Here is a 15,798-nt window from a genome sequence, read left to right as displayed (position 1 = left end):
TTGCCACCACCCCCCCCACACACACACAACACCTGGGCTCCAGGGAGACGTGAGGCTGGGCGGGGTCGGGCGACGGCTGCCCCCTAGCTGGAAGGCGCATCACCTCCCACCCTCCCGCTTTCCCTCTGTCCCAAAGGAGAGGGCCCCAAATCTCGGTTAACAATGGAGCCGCCGGTGTGCGGCGGGCACCCGGGCACGACCGGCGCCCGCCAGCGCGCCCGGCTACGGGGCAGAGAGGCGGAGCGCAGCTGCAGCCCAGCCTCGCCCGATCGAGTGGTCTGACTCTGCTTCACGCGGCAGCGACGCTGTCGACCCTCCTGTGGTGCGCCCACCGCTCCAGCCCAGCTTTCCCGGGTCTCCCCCGTCCCGGCCCCGAGCGTCAGGGGTGCCCCGCTGCTCTCTGCCTCGGGTCTGGGACCCGCACTGCCGGAGTGACGCGGCTCGCCCCGCGCTCCTCGCCGCCGCGGGCCGGGGATTTGGAGTTGTGGGAAGCCCCAGCCGTCTCCCCGGCGCGCCGTCTCTGGGCTGGCGGCTGGATCCCGGAGATCCTCCGCGGAGCTGCGGGTCTCTGCCCCCTCCCCGGGTCCTGAGCGAGCACGCAGAGGTAGGCTAGCCCGACCCTGTCGCTGGCACCGACCTCGCAGCCTCCTCTCCAAACACACACCCACACCCACACGCCCTGGGGCGCAGACCCCCTACGCCTCCCTTCCCGCGGAGATCCTGCAGGGCCTTCGGGGGAGACGGACAGACAGACGGGAAAGCACACCGAGGCAAACTTGTTCCTCCCAGTCTCCTGTCAGGCAATTACTGGCGAGCCTGTGCCGGCAGAGGGGAGGGAGGAAGCGAGGGAAGGGCTCCAGAAGGGGAGGGGGAGGACGGAGGAGGTGGGGGAGGCGGGGGTGCAGTTGGTGAAACTCCTCTGTCTCTCGCTCATCTTTTCATTGCTTGCTCCTCTCCTTCGCGCAGACACCCCGGGCCTCCCCTGGGCGCCAGCTCCTCGGCTCCAACGGGTCCAGAAAGAAGCCGGATTTTTTTTTTTTTTTTTTTTTTTTTTTCTTTCTGGAAATTGGCTTTGGTGTGTTTCCCTCCCTCCCTCCTCCCCCGGCTACCCCCCCTCCTTTTTTTTTTTTTTTTTTTTTTTTTTTTTTTTTTTTTTTTTTTTTTAGACATGGCCCGGGCAGTGGCTCCTGGAAGAGGAACAAGTGTGGGAAAAGAGAGAGGAAACCGGAGCTAAATGACAGGATGCAGGCGACTTGAGACACAAAAAGAGAAGCATTTCTCTCGGATCAAGGCATTGCCTCGCTGCTCTCTTTTCTCCAAGACGGACTGAGGATTTTACAGCTCTAGGCGGAGTTGAAGCTCTGCAGATTGTTTAGATTCCCCCTTTGCTCTATTTTCCGCCGCACGTTCTCGTTCTCCCGCGTCCGCCTGGGGATCCGGCGAAGGGAGAATGGAGAGGGGGCTGCCGCTCCTCTGCGCCGCGCTCGCCGTCGCCCTAGCCCTGGCCAGCGCTTTTCGCAACGGTAAGTGACAGGCGGAGGCGCGTGTGACAGCTCGGCGGCCGGGCTCCCGGGTTGCCGGCGACCGGCCGGGGTTCGCCTTCCCGCCCCAGCCGCGGGACTCACGCAGAGCCGCCGGGGTGAGCCCGCAGTAGCCACCTCCCGGGCGAATGAAACTTTTGTCCAGGAGGAAAAATAAAGAAATAAGATCAGTGGGCTTAGGGCGGGGAAGATTTCAAGTCCACCGCCTCCCTTCTGAAGTTGGTTGTTTGGTTATGGGGGTTTTCCTAGCTCTGTTACACGGCAGAGCTGCCTACCTTCTATGATCAGCACACCAATTATCTTAATAATGTTTCCTCCCAAAGGCAATTAGATGAGACTCCCTTTCAAAAATTTGATGGCTGTTGAAAGTTAATGAACACTTTACCAGGAGAACTTCCTGGTTCTTTTGCAGCTCTTCGAAACCATTTCCTCTGGTGGGTGCCTGCAAGGGATAGCGGTTTTTGCTTTTTTTTTTTTTTTTTTTTGGTGGATGGAACTCCCTCCTCCGCCTTTGCAAATCGCCTCTAATGTGTCAGAAGTATGAATGAAAGTTACATAGTGTCAATGAAGGAATCTGATATATACACTATAAAACACCAGGATATCTAAAAATCCCTAATCTAGTTGCAGCTTCCACTTTGCTTTTAAAACCACTCACTGTTAAGTAAATGAAAGACTGCTGGGTTATAAACAGTATCCCCTAACCTAAATAATGTATTTTAAAATGTGATCATGTTGTAGGCATGTTTAACTTACACTTTAAAGTAGGCGAAGGCAAGGGTATGAAATTATCTTTACAGTAAGTCTTCAGCAATTATTATTAACTAATTATCAAATATTTACTTTCATCTGGCTTAGATTTCAATCAAAGTAATTAGAAGAAAAGAACACCCACTACTAACTGTGGTATATTGTTTTAATAAGAGACCACAAGTGGAGGGGTTCCTACCAAGAGGAATTTAAATCACATCTTTATGATGGAAGTTAATCTCTCTAATATGCTTTTTTGGAGGTTTTGTGATTGAAGCAATAGATTTCCCCCCAACAGCTACCAAGCGGTGTTCTAAAAGATATGCTCAGAGGCAACTCACGCACGTACAGACACACACACACTGTGAATGTGGAGTTCAATTTATTAATGAACCTGAGTTGGTGGCATCTTTCTCTAATCTGGCAAAGGATGAAACAACATTCTCCTCCAACTGGAAGAGGTCAAGTGATTAGACTTTAGAAATTACAGGAACCCAACCTCTGCCCTCTACAAGTCCTGAGATTAAATCCGTAGTCTGGATGGTCACAGGAGGGATTTGAAACCTAATGCAAATAGCTTCCAGACTTTAGGTTGTGAACTGCATGTGTATGTATATGTATATGTACATGTACACACACACACACAAACACACACACACATATATATGAAATACATTTTTAAATTTTCTTAGCGGAAGTCTGGAGAATGTTGAGAACCTGAGCCTCCGTCTGTGAGCTTGTCTGGTTAAGGCCATGTTGGTATGATTGCAGTGACCAGAGCCAGTAAAAAATGCTTCTGTGACACAGCAGACCTCTTAAAGCCATGTCCACCTCCTTGGAGTACCAGTGTCTGCTAAATTAATTCATTAACCTTATTTAGGTCTAATGGTCCAGAGTCATTAGAAATTGCTCTTTCTTAATCAACTGTTAGAGAGATGTAACAGAGCCAGAGAGTCTAGCAGTCCACATTATCTTATTACACTGTCACTTTCTCAGAAGTCACAGATTAAAGAGCTCTGGTGTGGTACCAACTCCACCTAAATGTCTTCTGAAGTGGCTCGTGGAGTGACTAGAAGCAGTGCTGTTTTATTTCACTCCTCTAACGGATGCCAGACTCTGCCATGATGTTTGTACAGAGCTGGAGGAGACTTAATGAGACGGGGTCACTCTCCAAGTTTTCTGCACATTTAGAATAATGGAAGAGCCTCGGTAGAATCACGTAACAGAGGCCAATGTGATCATTAGTTGAGATTCCGAACTCCAGTTGCAACATTTCTTCTTGGCAAATCTTAAGCTTTTAAAAGCCAAGGCAAAGGAAACCAGCATAAGGGGACCCCCAGGTCTAAGAAACATGGTCAGAAACATCTAGCAATTGAGAAAAACAATATGATTTATACTGTCTTCTTTTTAATTTATGGCAAATGATTTCTGTAATGCATGTAGCTTTATGCATTTTTGATGGGCACTTCATCTTTCATTTCCATTTGACCTGGTTTTCCTGTAATAAAATTCTGTAGATTTATAAATTCATGCTGAGAGCAAAGAATGCCATTCTCTTTCCACAGGGAATCTATTAGATGCAATATTAAAATCTATATATACCATTACTGAAAATTTGTGATTGATAGGCTTATATATTTCACTGCTTTCATACCTATTCCTCTTACATAGTTTATGCACCAAATTTTTATTGCTTAAAATTAAGCATCAATAAATGTGGCAGCATTTCAGGCTGAGACTCTCCAGCATGAAATCCATCATAAAAAAGTGACAATGAGAATCTACACTGAACAATAAAGCAGCCCAGTGACTGGTTTATTTGGCTCTCAGTGAATCACTTCAGCATTTGGGTTTTTGGAAATGAAGGCTCAAAACCAGTCAGCTCACCTTTCCCAGAACGTGAGACCATGGCTTACCATATATGATACCCAGTCCTCAGTGTGGTGGGTTTTGGTCCCCCACCCCAACATTTAGGTAATTAGAATTAATGCTGTGTGGCTATTTTGCTTTCTGCCCAGTTGCTTTGATCTGGTCTCTAAGACTGAACAACTTTCCTTGGAGCAGTAGAGCGGAATTATTTCCGCTTCACCAAATACACTTTGTTCTCTGTTGATCTGGATCTCCAGAGCACAGATAACTCAAAATCACTTAGATTTATGGGCAGATAAAACAACAACACAAAAGGTTTGGCTTTAAGCCAATCGAAGTCTTAGATGACAATCCCCACTGATCAATGACATAGACCAGGCTTATCATCAAAAAGCCACACAAGGGTTCGAATAGCTTCTTTTAGTCACCTTCCACTCCGAACTTGCTACTTAATGCGATTACACTTCTTGGGGGATAATTAAGTCTAGCAGAACCTCCCTGGGGACCATGTTAACATCTATTGAGAGGATTTAATGTTTTTAACGCTAGAAGACCTTTTTCTTGGGAAAGAAACTTTGGTGGAGGGTGGTAGGGTGGAGTCCTGTCACCTGTCAGGTCTCAGTCCCCTTCCCCCCACCTCCAAGCTAACCTTTCTGGGATCAAAGAGTGTTCCTGGGCGGTGGGGTTGTATCAACGCCACCTGAACGACCCACAGGGAGTTCCCCTAAAAAGTTATGGAATAATAACCAGTAATTTATATATAAAGTTGGAGCACTGAAGTGGTTGTCAGGGAAAGATTTACCAAAATGTTGTTTTTATTACAGATAAGTGTGGCGATACGATAAAAATTGAAAGCCCCGGGTACCTTACGTCTCCTGGTTATCCTCATTCTTATCACCCAAGTGAAAAATGTGAATGGCTGATTCAGGCTCCCGACCCATACCAGAGAATTATGATCAACTTCAACCCTCACTTTGATTTGGAGGACAGAGACTGCAAGTAAGTGAGCAAGTATTTGAACAGGGGCCCACACCGCCATCTAGTGGTCATGGATGTCTAAGGGGGGGGAAAGTCTGCGCCTACAGTATGGAATATAAATGGATCCAGGAGGGATTCTAATCTAGGCCAGATCATATGTCAATGGTATGGAAATTAAATTATGTTAAGCGATTTCTGAGTTCCCCAAACTAGGAATATTATGTTGAAATGTATAATCCCTCATATTCTTTTTCCTGTTAACACTTTTGTTTTCGGAACTCTTTTGTTAAGAAGCGTGTCTATGTGCTTTTTTTTTTCTTTTTTTCCCCCCCCTGAAAAGGGGAAGAACCAGAAACCCAAACTTTCGCTCAAGTTTTTATTAAATATTGCGGGTCACTAGCATATATATCATCAACAGATGGTGAGGTTGGCTATTTTTTAACAAATCTCTGACACATTTTGTGATTTAAGGACTGTGGCTTACTGAGTTCGACATGACAAAAGCAAATTGTCATTGAATAAAAATGAGGCAAAGAGTATAAGTGAGATGGGTTTTTTTTTTAGTAGATTAATGATTGAAAGTCTTATGGAAAATTCAAAAAAATAGTTAATGCACAGTGAATACAATGGGATTCAAATATAAATTTGTATTTCATCCACCTGCTTTAGCCTTGTTAACTCCTTCTAGTGTTAAGTAATTAAGCTTCAACTTATGCCAGATTTCATTATTATGAAAACATTCTCACTATAGAGACAACCTAAATTATTCTTCCTCACTTTATTGGAAAGAATTAGTTGTGCAGGTTTGGCTTTGCACAGTATGGAAAATGTATTTTAACTTTGTGGGCGAAAGCAGTCCACTCAGAGCCAGGTTTGCCCTTCTCTCTGGACACCCAGCTGATCTCCGGTCTCTGTCTTGTCTACCTTACCCCATTCTGCCAATCTGCACAGGGACTATTCCCCAGACACTTGAACCTGAATATCTACCTTTAATGAAGTTTAGATATAGAAGTAGTTTTAGCAAAGGAAAACAATCTTACTTAAATCTCAGTTCCAAAATGTTTCTCTGGAACTGATATGTTTTCTGAAGTTTTAAAATGGGTCAGTTTGATATAATTGTATACAGTGTAAATAGGTTACGAGTTCTATTGGATATGAACATTATTGTGCTGGGACATTCACTATTACAAGTGTTCTATTTGCAAATACATAGCCCTTTTAGGGAAGAACAGAATGATAAAAATGTTCCCACTTGTAAGAGGTCCTTAACTACCTGTTGAGTTGGTATGGTAAAACGAGTGTTTTGTGGGCAGGGAAATGAGATCATCTGGTTAATTCAACATTCTGGTGCTAGAGAATTAGCATACATTCATTGATCAATTTCCAGATAATCAGCATACACTACAGTGTAATAGAATTATGCCGATTCCAATTTAATCCTTGTTCTGTGCTTCAGGGCGTTATATTGACTTCTTAATCTTGTACAAAAGTTGCCATTAATAGTGTTGCAGCGACTGCTAGGAAACAGGGAATTTACTGCTGTTGTTGACGATATTCTGTATGGTGATTTTACAATGTCAATAACCTAGACAACCTAGACATTTTTTCTTTCATTTTATTTTAGTTTGTTTTATTTTATTTTTTTGCTTTTTGACAATACTTTTTTTTTTTTTTTTTTTGCTTTTTGACAACACTTAAACGGCTCTAAAAGATATTTGTAAGAAACTCAACATAAAACATACTCAAGTAATATAACATTATTCCAAAGATAAGGCGTCATTACAGTTTAGCAAACTCATGCCTGCTAAGTCCTGATCTGAGAGTGGTGACCACATCTGTGTATAAGATAATAGTTAATAAATTCAGAATAATCAGGAGTCACCAGCAGGGATGTGCTGATCAGTGTTGAAGGACTGGATCTTGGAAGGGTATGGGTCAGGTCCTCATTTGTAATATTTACCAATTTCTATAGTGTAAATATTCCCACCATGACCAGTTTCAAACTATCCATGTGATGTCACTGTACACAGACTTGTGTACTCATGTACTCCTAAAGAGACATGTGGATGGGTTCTTGTGAGCTGGTGCAAGCGGTTTCAGCACAATAACCGGGGAGGCCAGTATGAAGGGGAAGAAGTCGAGAGAGTTAATACATGTTAAGTGCTTATAACAATGCCTGGTACACAGTAAGTCTTCAATAACTATTTGTCATATCATGATGTGAGGTGGATTATGGAATTGGAATCTTGGTTTTCTTTCTTTCTTTCTTTCTTTCTCTCACTTTCTTTTTTTCTTTCACTTTGTGAGGCCTTCTTTTTCTCTTTAAATTTATTTATTTACTTTGAAATACAGAAGGAGCATGCACACATGAGTGGGGGCAGGGGAGGAGGGAGGGAGCAGAGGCAGAGGGAGAGAATCCCAGGCTGACTCCATGCTGAGCATGGAACCTGATGTGGGGCTCAAATCCAGGACCCTGAGATCAGAACCTGAGCTGAAATCAAGAATCAGATGATTAACCGGCTGAGCTACCCAGGGACCCCTCAGGTTTCCTTTTGAAAAATGACAAGAAAAACGATAATCATTGTTTATAGGAAGGGACAGTTTTAGTGATATCAGCATGATTTCAAGAAACTGACATGGGCAGGAAGATTGTTTCTGTCATTCTGCTGGTGAGGCTTTTTTAAGGTTACCCAGTGAAGTGGTTTCTTAACTGTATCAACTGAGGGTTTGTTTTCTCTGAAGGTGCCATCTCCTGGCCAGCCTCGAAAGGCTGATATATTTAGCCTGATGAAGTCAATGGAGATGATGGCATAGAAAATATCTTTCTGCCATGTTGCCACCTGATTGTTTTATCAATGAAAATTCCAAAAATGATAGAGGAAGAGCAACTGAAGACATTGCTGTCACCATCTTTCCAGGCTGGTCCACGTGACTCCTGGTCACTGTTGAAGGTTACACTGGAGATTCTACAAATGGGGCACAATTCTTAAGGCTTTTCTGAAGGCTGCAAGAAGAATCCACAGCTTTAATTTGAAGTTAAAATTCCCTATAAAAATAGAAAATACCAATAATCCTTGGAAGAACAAATTTGTAGACTTCAAAATTTTACATTGAATGTACAAAAGCATGGCTTTGCTTTTGTTTTTAACAAAACAAAATTTTAGTGGGTTTGAGTTTGTTGGTTTTTTTTTTAATTTATATTAGGCTACCTCCATAAAAGGAACTTGAGATAATACAAAATTAGGTATAACAAACCACATTCAACGAGCTAGCAAGCTTGTAGTTATCATTCCTGTTGAGATCAAGCTGATAGTTTTATTTAAGATATTTAATATCTCTCCTTGTTTCAGCTATATTATATGTCTAATAGCAATAAAAATTACTTGCTTTACCAATGTCAACAGGTTATTGGTAAGATAAAATGGGGTAGTGGATAGGAAAGCCTTTTGAAATGTTGAAAGCTTCCCTCAAAAGAAGTTATCATTGCTATTACGATATCTCAAACAACTTGGTGATGGTTAGAACATATCAAGCTGAATATATAGATCCAGTAATGGGATGGTCCACATAAAATACACCCCCCAATTTCTCTCGAAAACGTCCAGTCTTTGTATAATCAACTTCCACCATGTGAAAGCTTAAGAAATTGATTCCTTAGTATATCTGTTTGTTGAGAAACATCCTTAAAAGCCAAGTAAACAAACAAACAAATTTTTTTTTTTTTTTTTTTTTGTAGAGTGTAGGGATGGATAAGTAATTAAATAGATGACTTCTGGGAAGAAAAATATTTTTATTTACATTTGTATTGTTTTATTTATAATTGAATTAAAAACTATTTTATAGTTTTAACAATGCAATAAAGGGTACACAGTTACAACTTTTCATGTGAAGAACATGACCATAACTACGAACCTAAACTTACAAAAAGTTTTTAGAGTGAATATCAAGGGGCATTATTTCCATAGGGAAAATGAATGTATCAGGTTGTGCCTGATAGTTTTAAAATGCAACAATCTCTGTTTCAGGTTCCATTATGAGTCAGGTTTCTAGATAAATAAGCATCAAAACCATAATATTATAACTCCCTGAATTCTTTTATTGAACAAAGTGTGGTATTGATCAATCGCTCAATCAAGCAAGCAGGAGAACATCTGTCTGCAGGATAATGTTGTGCCAAGATGTGTAGCAAAACGGTCCAGTCTGGTTTTATTGTTATGTTGATAAAAGGTGGCTAGAGAATGTTCTGAAGGAGAAGGTGTGGAGGGAATTCACCAGCACAGTCCTCCACGCTTGTGAAGTCAAAGCACAGTTACAAGCAGAAAAGAAAGAAAAACGCAACCTGCCAAGTGTTTTTCGAGAAAGCAATGTTCATTGGGCACTGTACATGGTTTCCTGCATTTACACTGAGCTAGTTAGATCTTACCCAACGATAGTTTCCTTTGGGGGTAACGCAGACATCTTGAATCTCATAAAACTTTATATCTGCATAATAAACAAGAATGTCATTGATACAGTAGTTAGAATTTATAGAACTTTTCCGGTTTCCCAGCAATGCAAACTATCAGCATGATAATTTATAATGGGTTGTGACAAATACTGCTGAGCAAAGAGGTGTGTGATTACATTCAGATCAGATGTCCTCATCTGGGGAGCAATAAAAATTTCACAGACATTGGGTTAAAAACATTAAGAAAATGAATGTGGAGCTCCAGAAAGAGTCTAAAAAGGTGGTAGTGTTGGAGGGAAAAAGCTCAGTAGTGGTCTTCTTACTCACTGGTTCCTGACTTCAGTCCCTGATTTGTCAGTGCTGTTTTGTAGGATTTCGCCAAGACACAGGCTAACGTGGCACAGATGCTTTTCTGCCTATAACTTCGGTGTGTATTCCCTTCTTAGTGGAACCAAAAATAAGTGTTTTTTTTTTTTTCTAATTCAATGTAGTCAAGGGAGATTTCACTTTTGTAACTTCGTATGAAGTTTAATTACCAGAAAATTTTAACTAAATAGAAATGTTATTCAAGTTTTGGAATTTTGTTGGAATAAATCACACATCGTTTCTTTAATGCTACTTTTAAAATTACCTAAGTTATTACAAACTTTGAAACACAGGTTATTTCATTTATTGCTGTAGACCATAAACTCACTGAATGAAATTAATCTTCCATTAGTTTCTCAGATTTGATAATTTTCACACATTTAATTATACAGTGGTCACTTTGTCATTTATTGGCAATTTGGGAAATACAAGTTCCATTTTTGGTTTCCCTGAGTACTATTTTTTGTTTTGATCTTTGCTTTTTTTACTTTGTTCAGTTGTGGGTTTTTTCATTAATTTTCATTTTTTTATGCATTAAAATATTTTTTATCTTGATTGGTGAATTTTTGACTTTTTGTACCTGAGGCAAGTGCCTTACTCTAGTCCCAGTCTTGTGTTTTAGACTATCACTTAGACCAAAACAAAGCCTTTGTTTTATGGAAAACAGTGAGTATTTTAAACCAAAATATTTTTTCCATTTTCTATATTAAATACAGAAGTATACATACTTTTATTAAAGTATGAAGTGTATGTAGAAAAATACAGTATAAAATTTGATAAAATTTTATAAGGTGAGCAGAACCACATAAGCAATCCAAAATAAACATTTCCAGCTTCCTGGGAAGAATTCCCCTTTTGTTCAACTAGCCTTTGGCTTCAAGGAAGACTACTGTCCCAACATGTGATTCGATTTTTATAAATTTCAAAATAAGACAAAACTAAACTCTTGTCTTAGAAATCTGTGGGCACTATCCTTCAGGTGTGGTAAAACTCTCTGGAATAGAGATAGAACAGTGCATACAGTTCACCTTCTGATAATAATAATAATAATAAAGTCATACTGAAGTGTATGCTAATGTTCTTCAGTGACTGCTGTAGAAATATCTCAAAGGTGGAAAGATACTTAGTGCAGCAGCTGAGCATTTGGGCTCAGTTGATTTGTAACAAATATTTGTTACATATACCACGGGTTTGTTAAAATACACACAAAGTTTATGAACTAGAGCTTCCTTTGATGCAAGGCAAATAGAGAAAAATCTTCTCTGGCTTTATTTTTCAGTTTTTCATTGTTGGTTTTCATCTCAAGTAACTTCCTAACATGGGCGGTGTGGGAGGCACCACCACCAAGCTCAGTTTAATTAAAAAACTTTTGAGTAGTTAAGAACGAACCCTTCTCAGAACAACTGCTGGACAGAATTGTTGCTACCGCCTGCAGCGTCCTTGGTTACTACTCAGGCAGATAATTATCAACTTTCCTCCTTTTGATATTTTTCCCTATTAACACTGATTTAATTTGAACAAAACCCCATGTGTTTAATAGAATTAATGTTCCTTTATTGTTTTTTACTATAAGCAATCACATTGTATCATAATGAATTTTGAGTACTACAAGGTTGTTGTGTGTTAGGCATTTCTGTAATTTGAAAGAAGCAGCCTTTATGAGAAGCTAAAAGAGAAGGTTAGTTGAAATCTTATCAAATTGAATCAACATGTGCATGGCATTTTCAACCAGATTTCGCTTGGGGAGCAGACACTTAAAAATTGATCCAAGTGAGACATATGCCTTCAGCCGGCATGCATATTCTCAGCTCCTTTTTTTTCCAGCATAAAACTTGATACTTGCATGCATGCTGACATACTCCGGCAGAAGCACACACACAAACACATATGTGCATGTGTGTGTGTGCTTGTAAAGGAGGCTACAAAATAAACTTAGCTAATTGCCGTTGTAGTATTCATCAAGGCTGATCATTAAGCCCAAAGAAGAACAAGAGACAAGATTAGTGTTCAGATCAGGTTCCAAATGCCTCCTAATTGGGTGTTTGTAATCAATCCTGATTGTAGGAGTCAGTGACTTGGCAGAACTTAGCACCTCAAAAAAAGATTTTTTCCTGCTATTCTGTGGTTGATGGAACTGTGTCTAGTATCTAGGTCAGTTAGGGATGGCGTGAGGTCGGGATAACTCTCAGATTGGCTGTGAAGCCTGCCAAACATATCATGCTGGCTTGTGGTTGAAATCACTTAGTCTTTGCAGTTAGCTCAGCAATTGAACTTCCTTCATTCAGAACTCTACGAAATTCTGCAGAAGAGCAGAGAGAAAAAATAATCTTGGCTTCTCTCTACTCTGTTGTCTTTTAACTTAGTTTTTCTCATGTTTGAGCCTAGGTCTATATTGTATGCATCTTATATCTTATACAGTCACCATGTTTTTTGCTCCTTTAATTTAAATAATTAAGAGAATGTTTGGGAAGGAATGGTCACAGCTGGTGCTTCCTGTCGGGTCCTCACTCTGTGTCCACCATGAAATAAGCACTATGCACACAATTTCATGCAAGCTTCCCGCCATCCCCATTTTACAAATGACCGATGGGGCTTGGGATGAAGTTCTTAGTCTATCTGGTATTCAAACAGCCATTTTCTTCTATGAAATACCTCACAAAACTCTGAATACAAACCAGCTCATTCTGAGGGAGGACTGAATTTTTAAACTTTCCATTCAGATTAGGTAAGAACTACTAAAAACTTTCAACCAACCGGTGATTTTTCCACTCAGTTAAAAACTTGCCTGAACCTGGGGATGAAATCCTGGCAGAAAATATCTAAATTCCGGTCCCTTTGGTTGATGGACTTTGACAGCACAGAGCACATACAAACACAATATTTACTTAAAGCCTGATAACCAGGCAGCCCAAGGGTTCGATTTATACAGTTGGTTCAAGGGACGCGTGAGTTCCCAGCTGCGGGCTCCACTTCCTCCCAGACCCGGAAGTCTGAAGGCTGCCTTGTCTTCCAAGCATTGCTCATTTACTTCATCTCAGCAAATGTTGGGAGAGCTTTGCTCTCCCACAGCTCCTCTATTTGTGAAGTTTCAATACTTGTATTTGCCATGGTGACTCTGTAAGGGTTAAAAGGGAGAATGTTTGCTCAGGCACTGGATTGCTATGAGAAACAGAGGAGTGTTTTTTGAGAAGAAACAGATGCTCTAGAGTATTTTGTTTTTATCTGGTCAGATACTTGTATAATTAGCCGGCCAGGTTGGAGGTGATGGCTTATTGCTTCTGTGAGGGACTGGCATGTCACGGAGAGATCAGCCAGTCCCAGACTGAAAGAGGATGCTAAATGTCTCCTTATTCAAGTTCTGAAATTTCTTTAGAACAGCCAGAGGTGGCAAAGGCCAGTCCAATATTCCTGATTCCAACTTCTTGCCTGACTCTCCAACCAACAGATGCTACGAGCTGGAAAGCTATTGTGAGCAACAGAAGCAATCACTGAAATGGCAGTGAAAAAAAATGTGGTCAAAACCTTAGTCTTCCAGAGATAATTTTTTTTTTTTAAATTAAAAGCACTAAATTCCCAAATGTAAAGGAAAAAAAAAGAAGAACATTCTCTTGACTTGAAGAAAATAAATATATAATAATAAAGGACACAAAGCCCCCCAGGCTCCGTAGTTTGACTTCTTCTCATTCAGGAGTTGGGGGGTGGGGGGAGTGTTGTTTTGGACGGAGCGACCCCTGAGGCCGCTGTTTGGCCTTTTCTCTCAGTTCAGACCAGCCAGTCTGTACTTGAATAACTTGGGAAAGTGGGCATTTATTTGTAATGCAGTTGGTCCTAAAAAAAAAAAAAAAAAAAAAATGATGAAAATTTCAATTTCTAGATCAATCCACTCTTGGAAAAAATGGCAGCCCCTAAAAACGACAAATCTGTCTGAATTCGACAGCAATGCTGTATTATGCATGGAGCTCTTGGACCCGTCTGTCCAGGTCCCTCATTCTAACTGTACAGGTAAGGGTTCATCTCCCTCACTGGGTGGTGAACTCTTTGTAGGCAGACACCGTGTCTTCCTTACATCTCCACTGTCTACAGTCCCCATGATGCTTTGCACCTAGAAGGCACTAGCCTAACGGAACGCCACAGTGGAGAGTTTTATTGAAATCAAAGTCCTGAAAGAATAGAGAGAAAGCAAACAGTGTTGCCTCAAGTAGAGTCTACAGTTCACGAGAGGCAGTCTGGATGAAAGAACAGCAAAATTCAGCGAACGGAGAGCAAAAGGGGCAATTTTGATAACTACGGGTCAGTGGGCTGAGCGCCAGTCTTTCAAAAAGACATGATGGCAGCCACTTCCTGGACACAGAGGTGGTAGCTTCATTTTTGCGTTCTCAAAATCTGTCCACGTCCCTCCTCCTCCGTCCCCATCCACCCAGTCAGAGACATCAGAGCTGGGAGTTTGGCGCCTCGGTTTGCGGCTACACAGGCAAGGCCTGCAGATAGTCTGAGAGAGTGAGAGAGCAGGAGGGGTGGGCTCTCCCGTGGGCACAACCTGCTGCCCTTCCACTGTCTATGTTTGAAACACATTTTAGCGTTGCTTTTGCTGGAGCCAAAACATCCCACAATTCCCCTAGGAGCTTCTTCACTTCTACAAGGGGTGGCCCATAATTTTATTTTTCATTGAAGGTTGTTGACCCTGGACAGAGAGAATAGTAGGGGCTTTAGCACTGATTGGATTTTTTATTTTTTTCTTTCTTTCTTTCTTTCTTTTTTTTAAAGATTTTATTTATTGGAGAGCGAGAGAGCTCACACACACAGGAGTAGGAGGGATGGACGAAGGAAGAGGAGGAAGCAGACCCCCCACTGAGCAGGGAGCCCGATGAGGGACTCGATCCCAGGACCCTGAGATCACGACCCAAGCCAAAGGCAGATATCTGCTTAACCAACGAGCCACCCAGGCATCCCGCCCCGCTTTTTTTAAGGAACAAGTTTTACATTTTCCTTATCCTTTATTCCACTGCCAATTTCTTTGTTCCTGAGTAACGGTTCGGTGATCTTGGTTTAGTCCTTTAAGACCCATCCTCATTTCCTTCTTTAGCTCTTCTAGCCTCATACGTCGTGCTTGTGTTAGTTCATTAACTCGAGCTGGGGATTTCTGATTGTCAGGGGACAGTGTTAGCAGCTCTGTGAAAGTGTTCTGGTGAGGATCAGGGGTGTGTGGATCATAATTGCATGTCTACCCTCCCACCTGGGAGGCAGGATTCAAGGCGGGAGGACTGCCTCCCTGTCCACGAATGGCATGGCTAAGGCGCTGTGAATACCGTGGCTTTGACCGTGTGGACCGGCGCAGCTCAGGAAGGTGTAGCATCAGGCTCTGGTGGACCCCCACAACCCAGACAGAGCCTCAGGTCACCTTTTTTCTTCTCTTTCTGAAGACAAAATATGTTTTCCTTCCCCTACTATCTCAGTGACACAGTGCTGATGACATAATGAAGGTGGAAGTATCTTATGAACACAAGAGAAATAGGTTAAATAAAGCCTAGGTATTACTATAACAGGAAGTGCATCCGTGGGTTTTGTTCCTTAAAATAAGTTCAGACTGTAAACAATAACGTCTGCATCCTCAGGAGAAGGCACTTATAAATATTTCAAAAGCACTGCACATGTCCGCAACAGAGATAGTATCTCGTGCTCAGTGTGTACTCAGCAAACAAGAGCTCCTGAATGTTCTCATACTAAGTTGGCTGGATAAGTGGGTTATCCAGATGGGTGGAGTTTCTGGAAAAATCCCACGGAAGATGCTATCCCAAGGTCCCAAACTTGATAATAGTATTAATGTTTTTTTTTTTTTAATCACAGTTT

General features: G+C 41.6%; 1 protein-coding gene across 4 annotated transcripts in view; it reads left to right on the top strand.

Annotated features, from left to right (window-relative positions):
- Positions 1–1,142: 1,142 nt before the first annotated feature.
- NRP1 (neuropilin 1) overlaps positions 1,143–15,798 on the top strand; it is a 136,051-nt gene continuing 121,395 nt past the window's right edge. For 2 of the 4 annotated variants that reach the window (XM_059184224.1, XM_059184220.1), the window contains exons 1-2: positions 1,144–1,523; positions 4,985–5,159. In XM_059184224.1, coding sequence (XP_059040207.1) covers positions 1,451–1,523; positions 4,985–5,159 — 248 coding nt within the window. In that variant the 5' untranslated portion in view covers positions 1,144–1,450. Of the gene's footprint in view, positions 1,524–4,984; positions 5,160–15,798 lie in introns of all 4 variants that reach the window. The other 2 variants (XM_059184223.1, XM_059184221.1) reach the window with 2 other exon arrangements.

The sequence above is a fragment of the Mustela lutreola genome, chromosome 8, assembly GCF_030435805.1.
Source record: "Mustela lutreola isolate mMusLut2 chromosome 8, mMusLut2.pri, whole genome shotgun sequence".
Taxonomy (NCBI): Eukaryota; Metazoa; Chordata; class Mammalia; order Carnivora; family Mustelidae; genus Mustela; species Mustela lutreola.
This window is presented reverse-complemented; position numbering and strand designations above follow the sequence as displayed.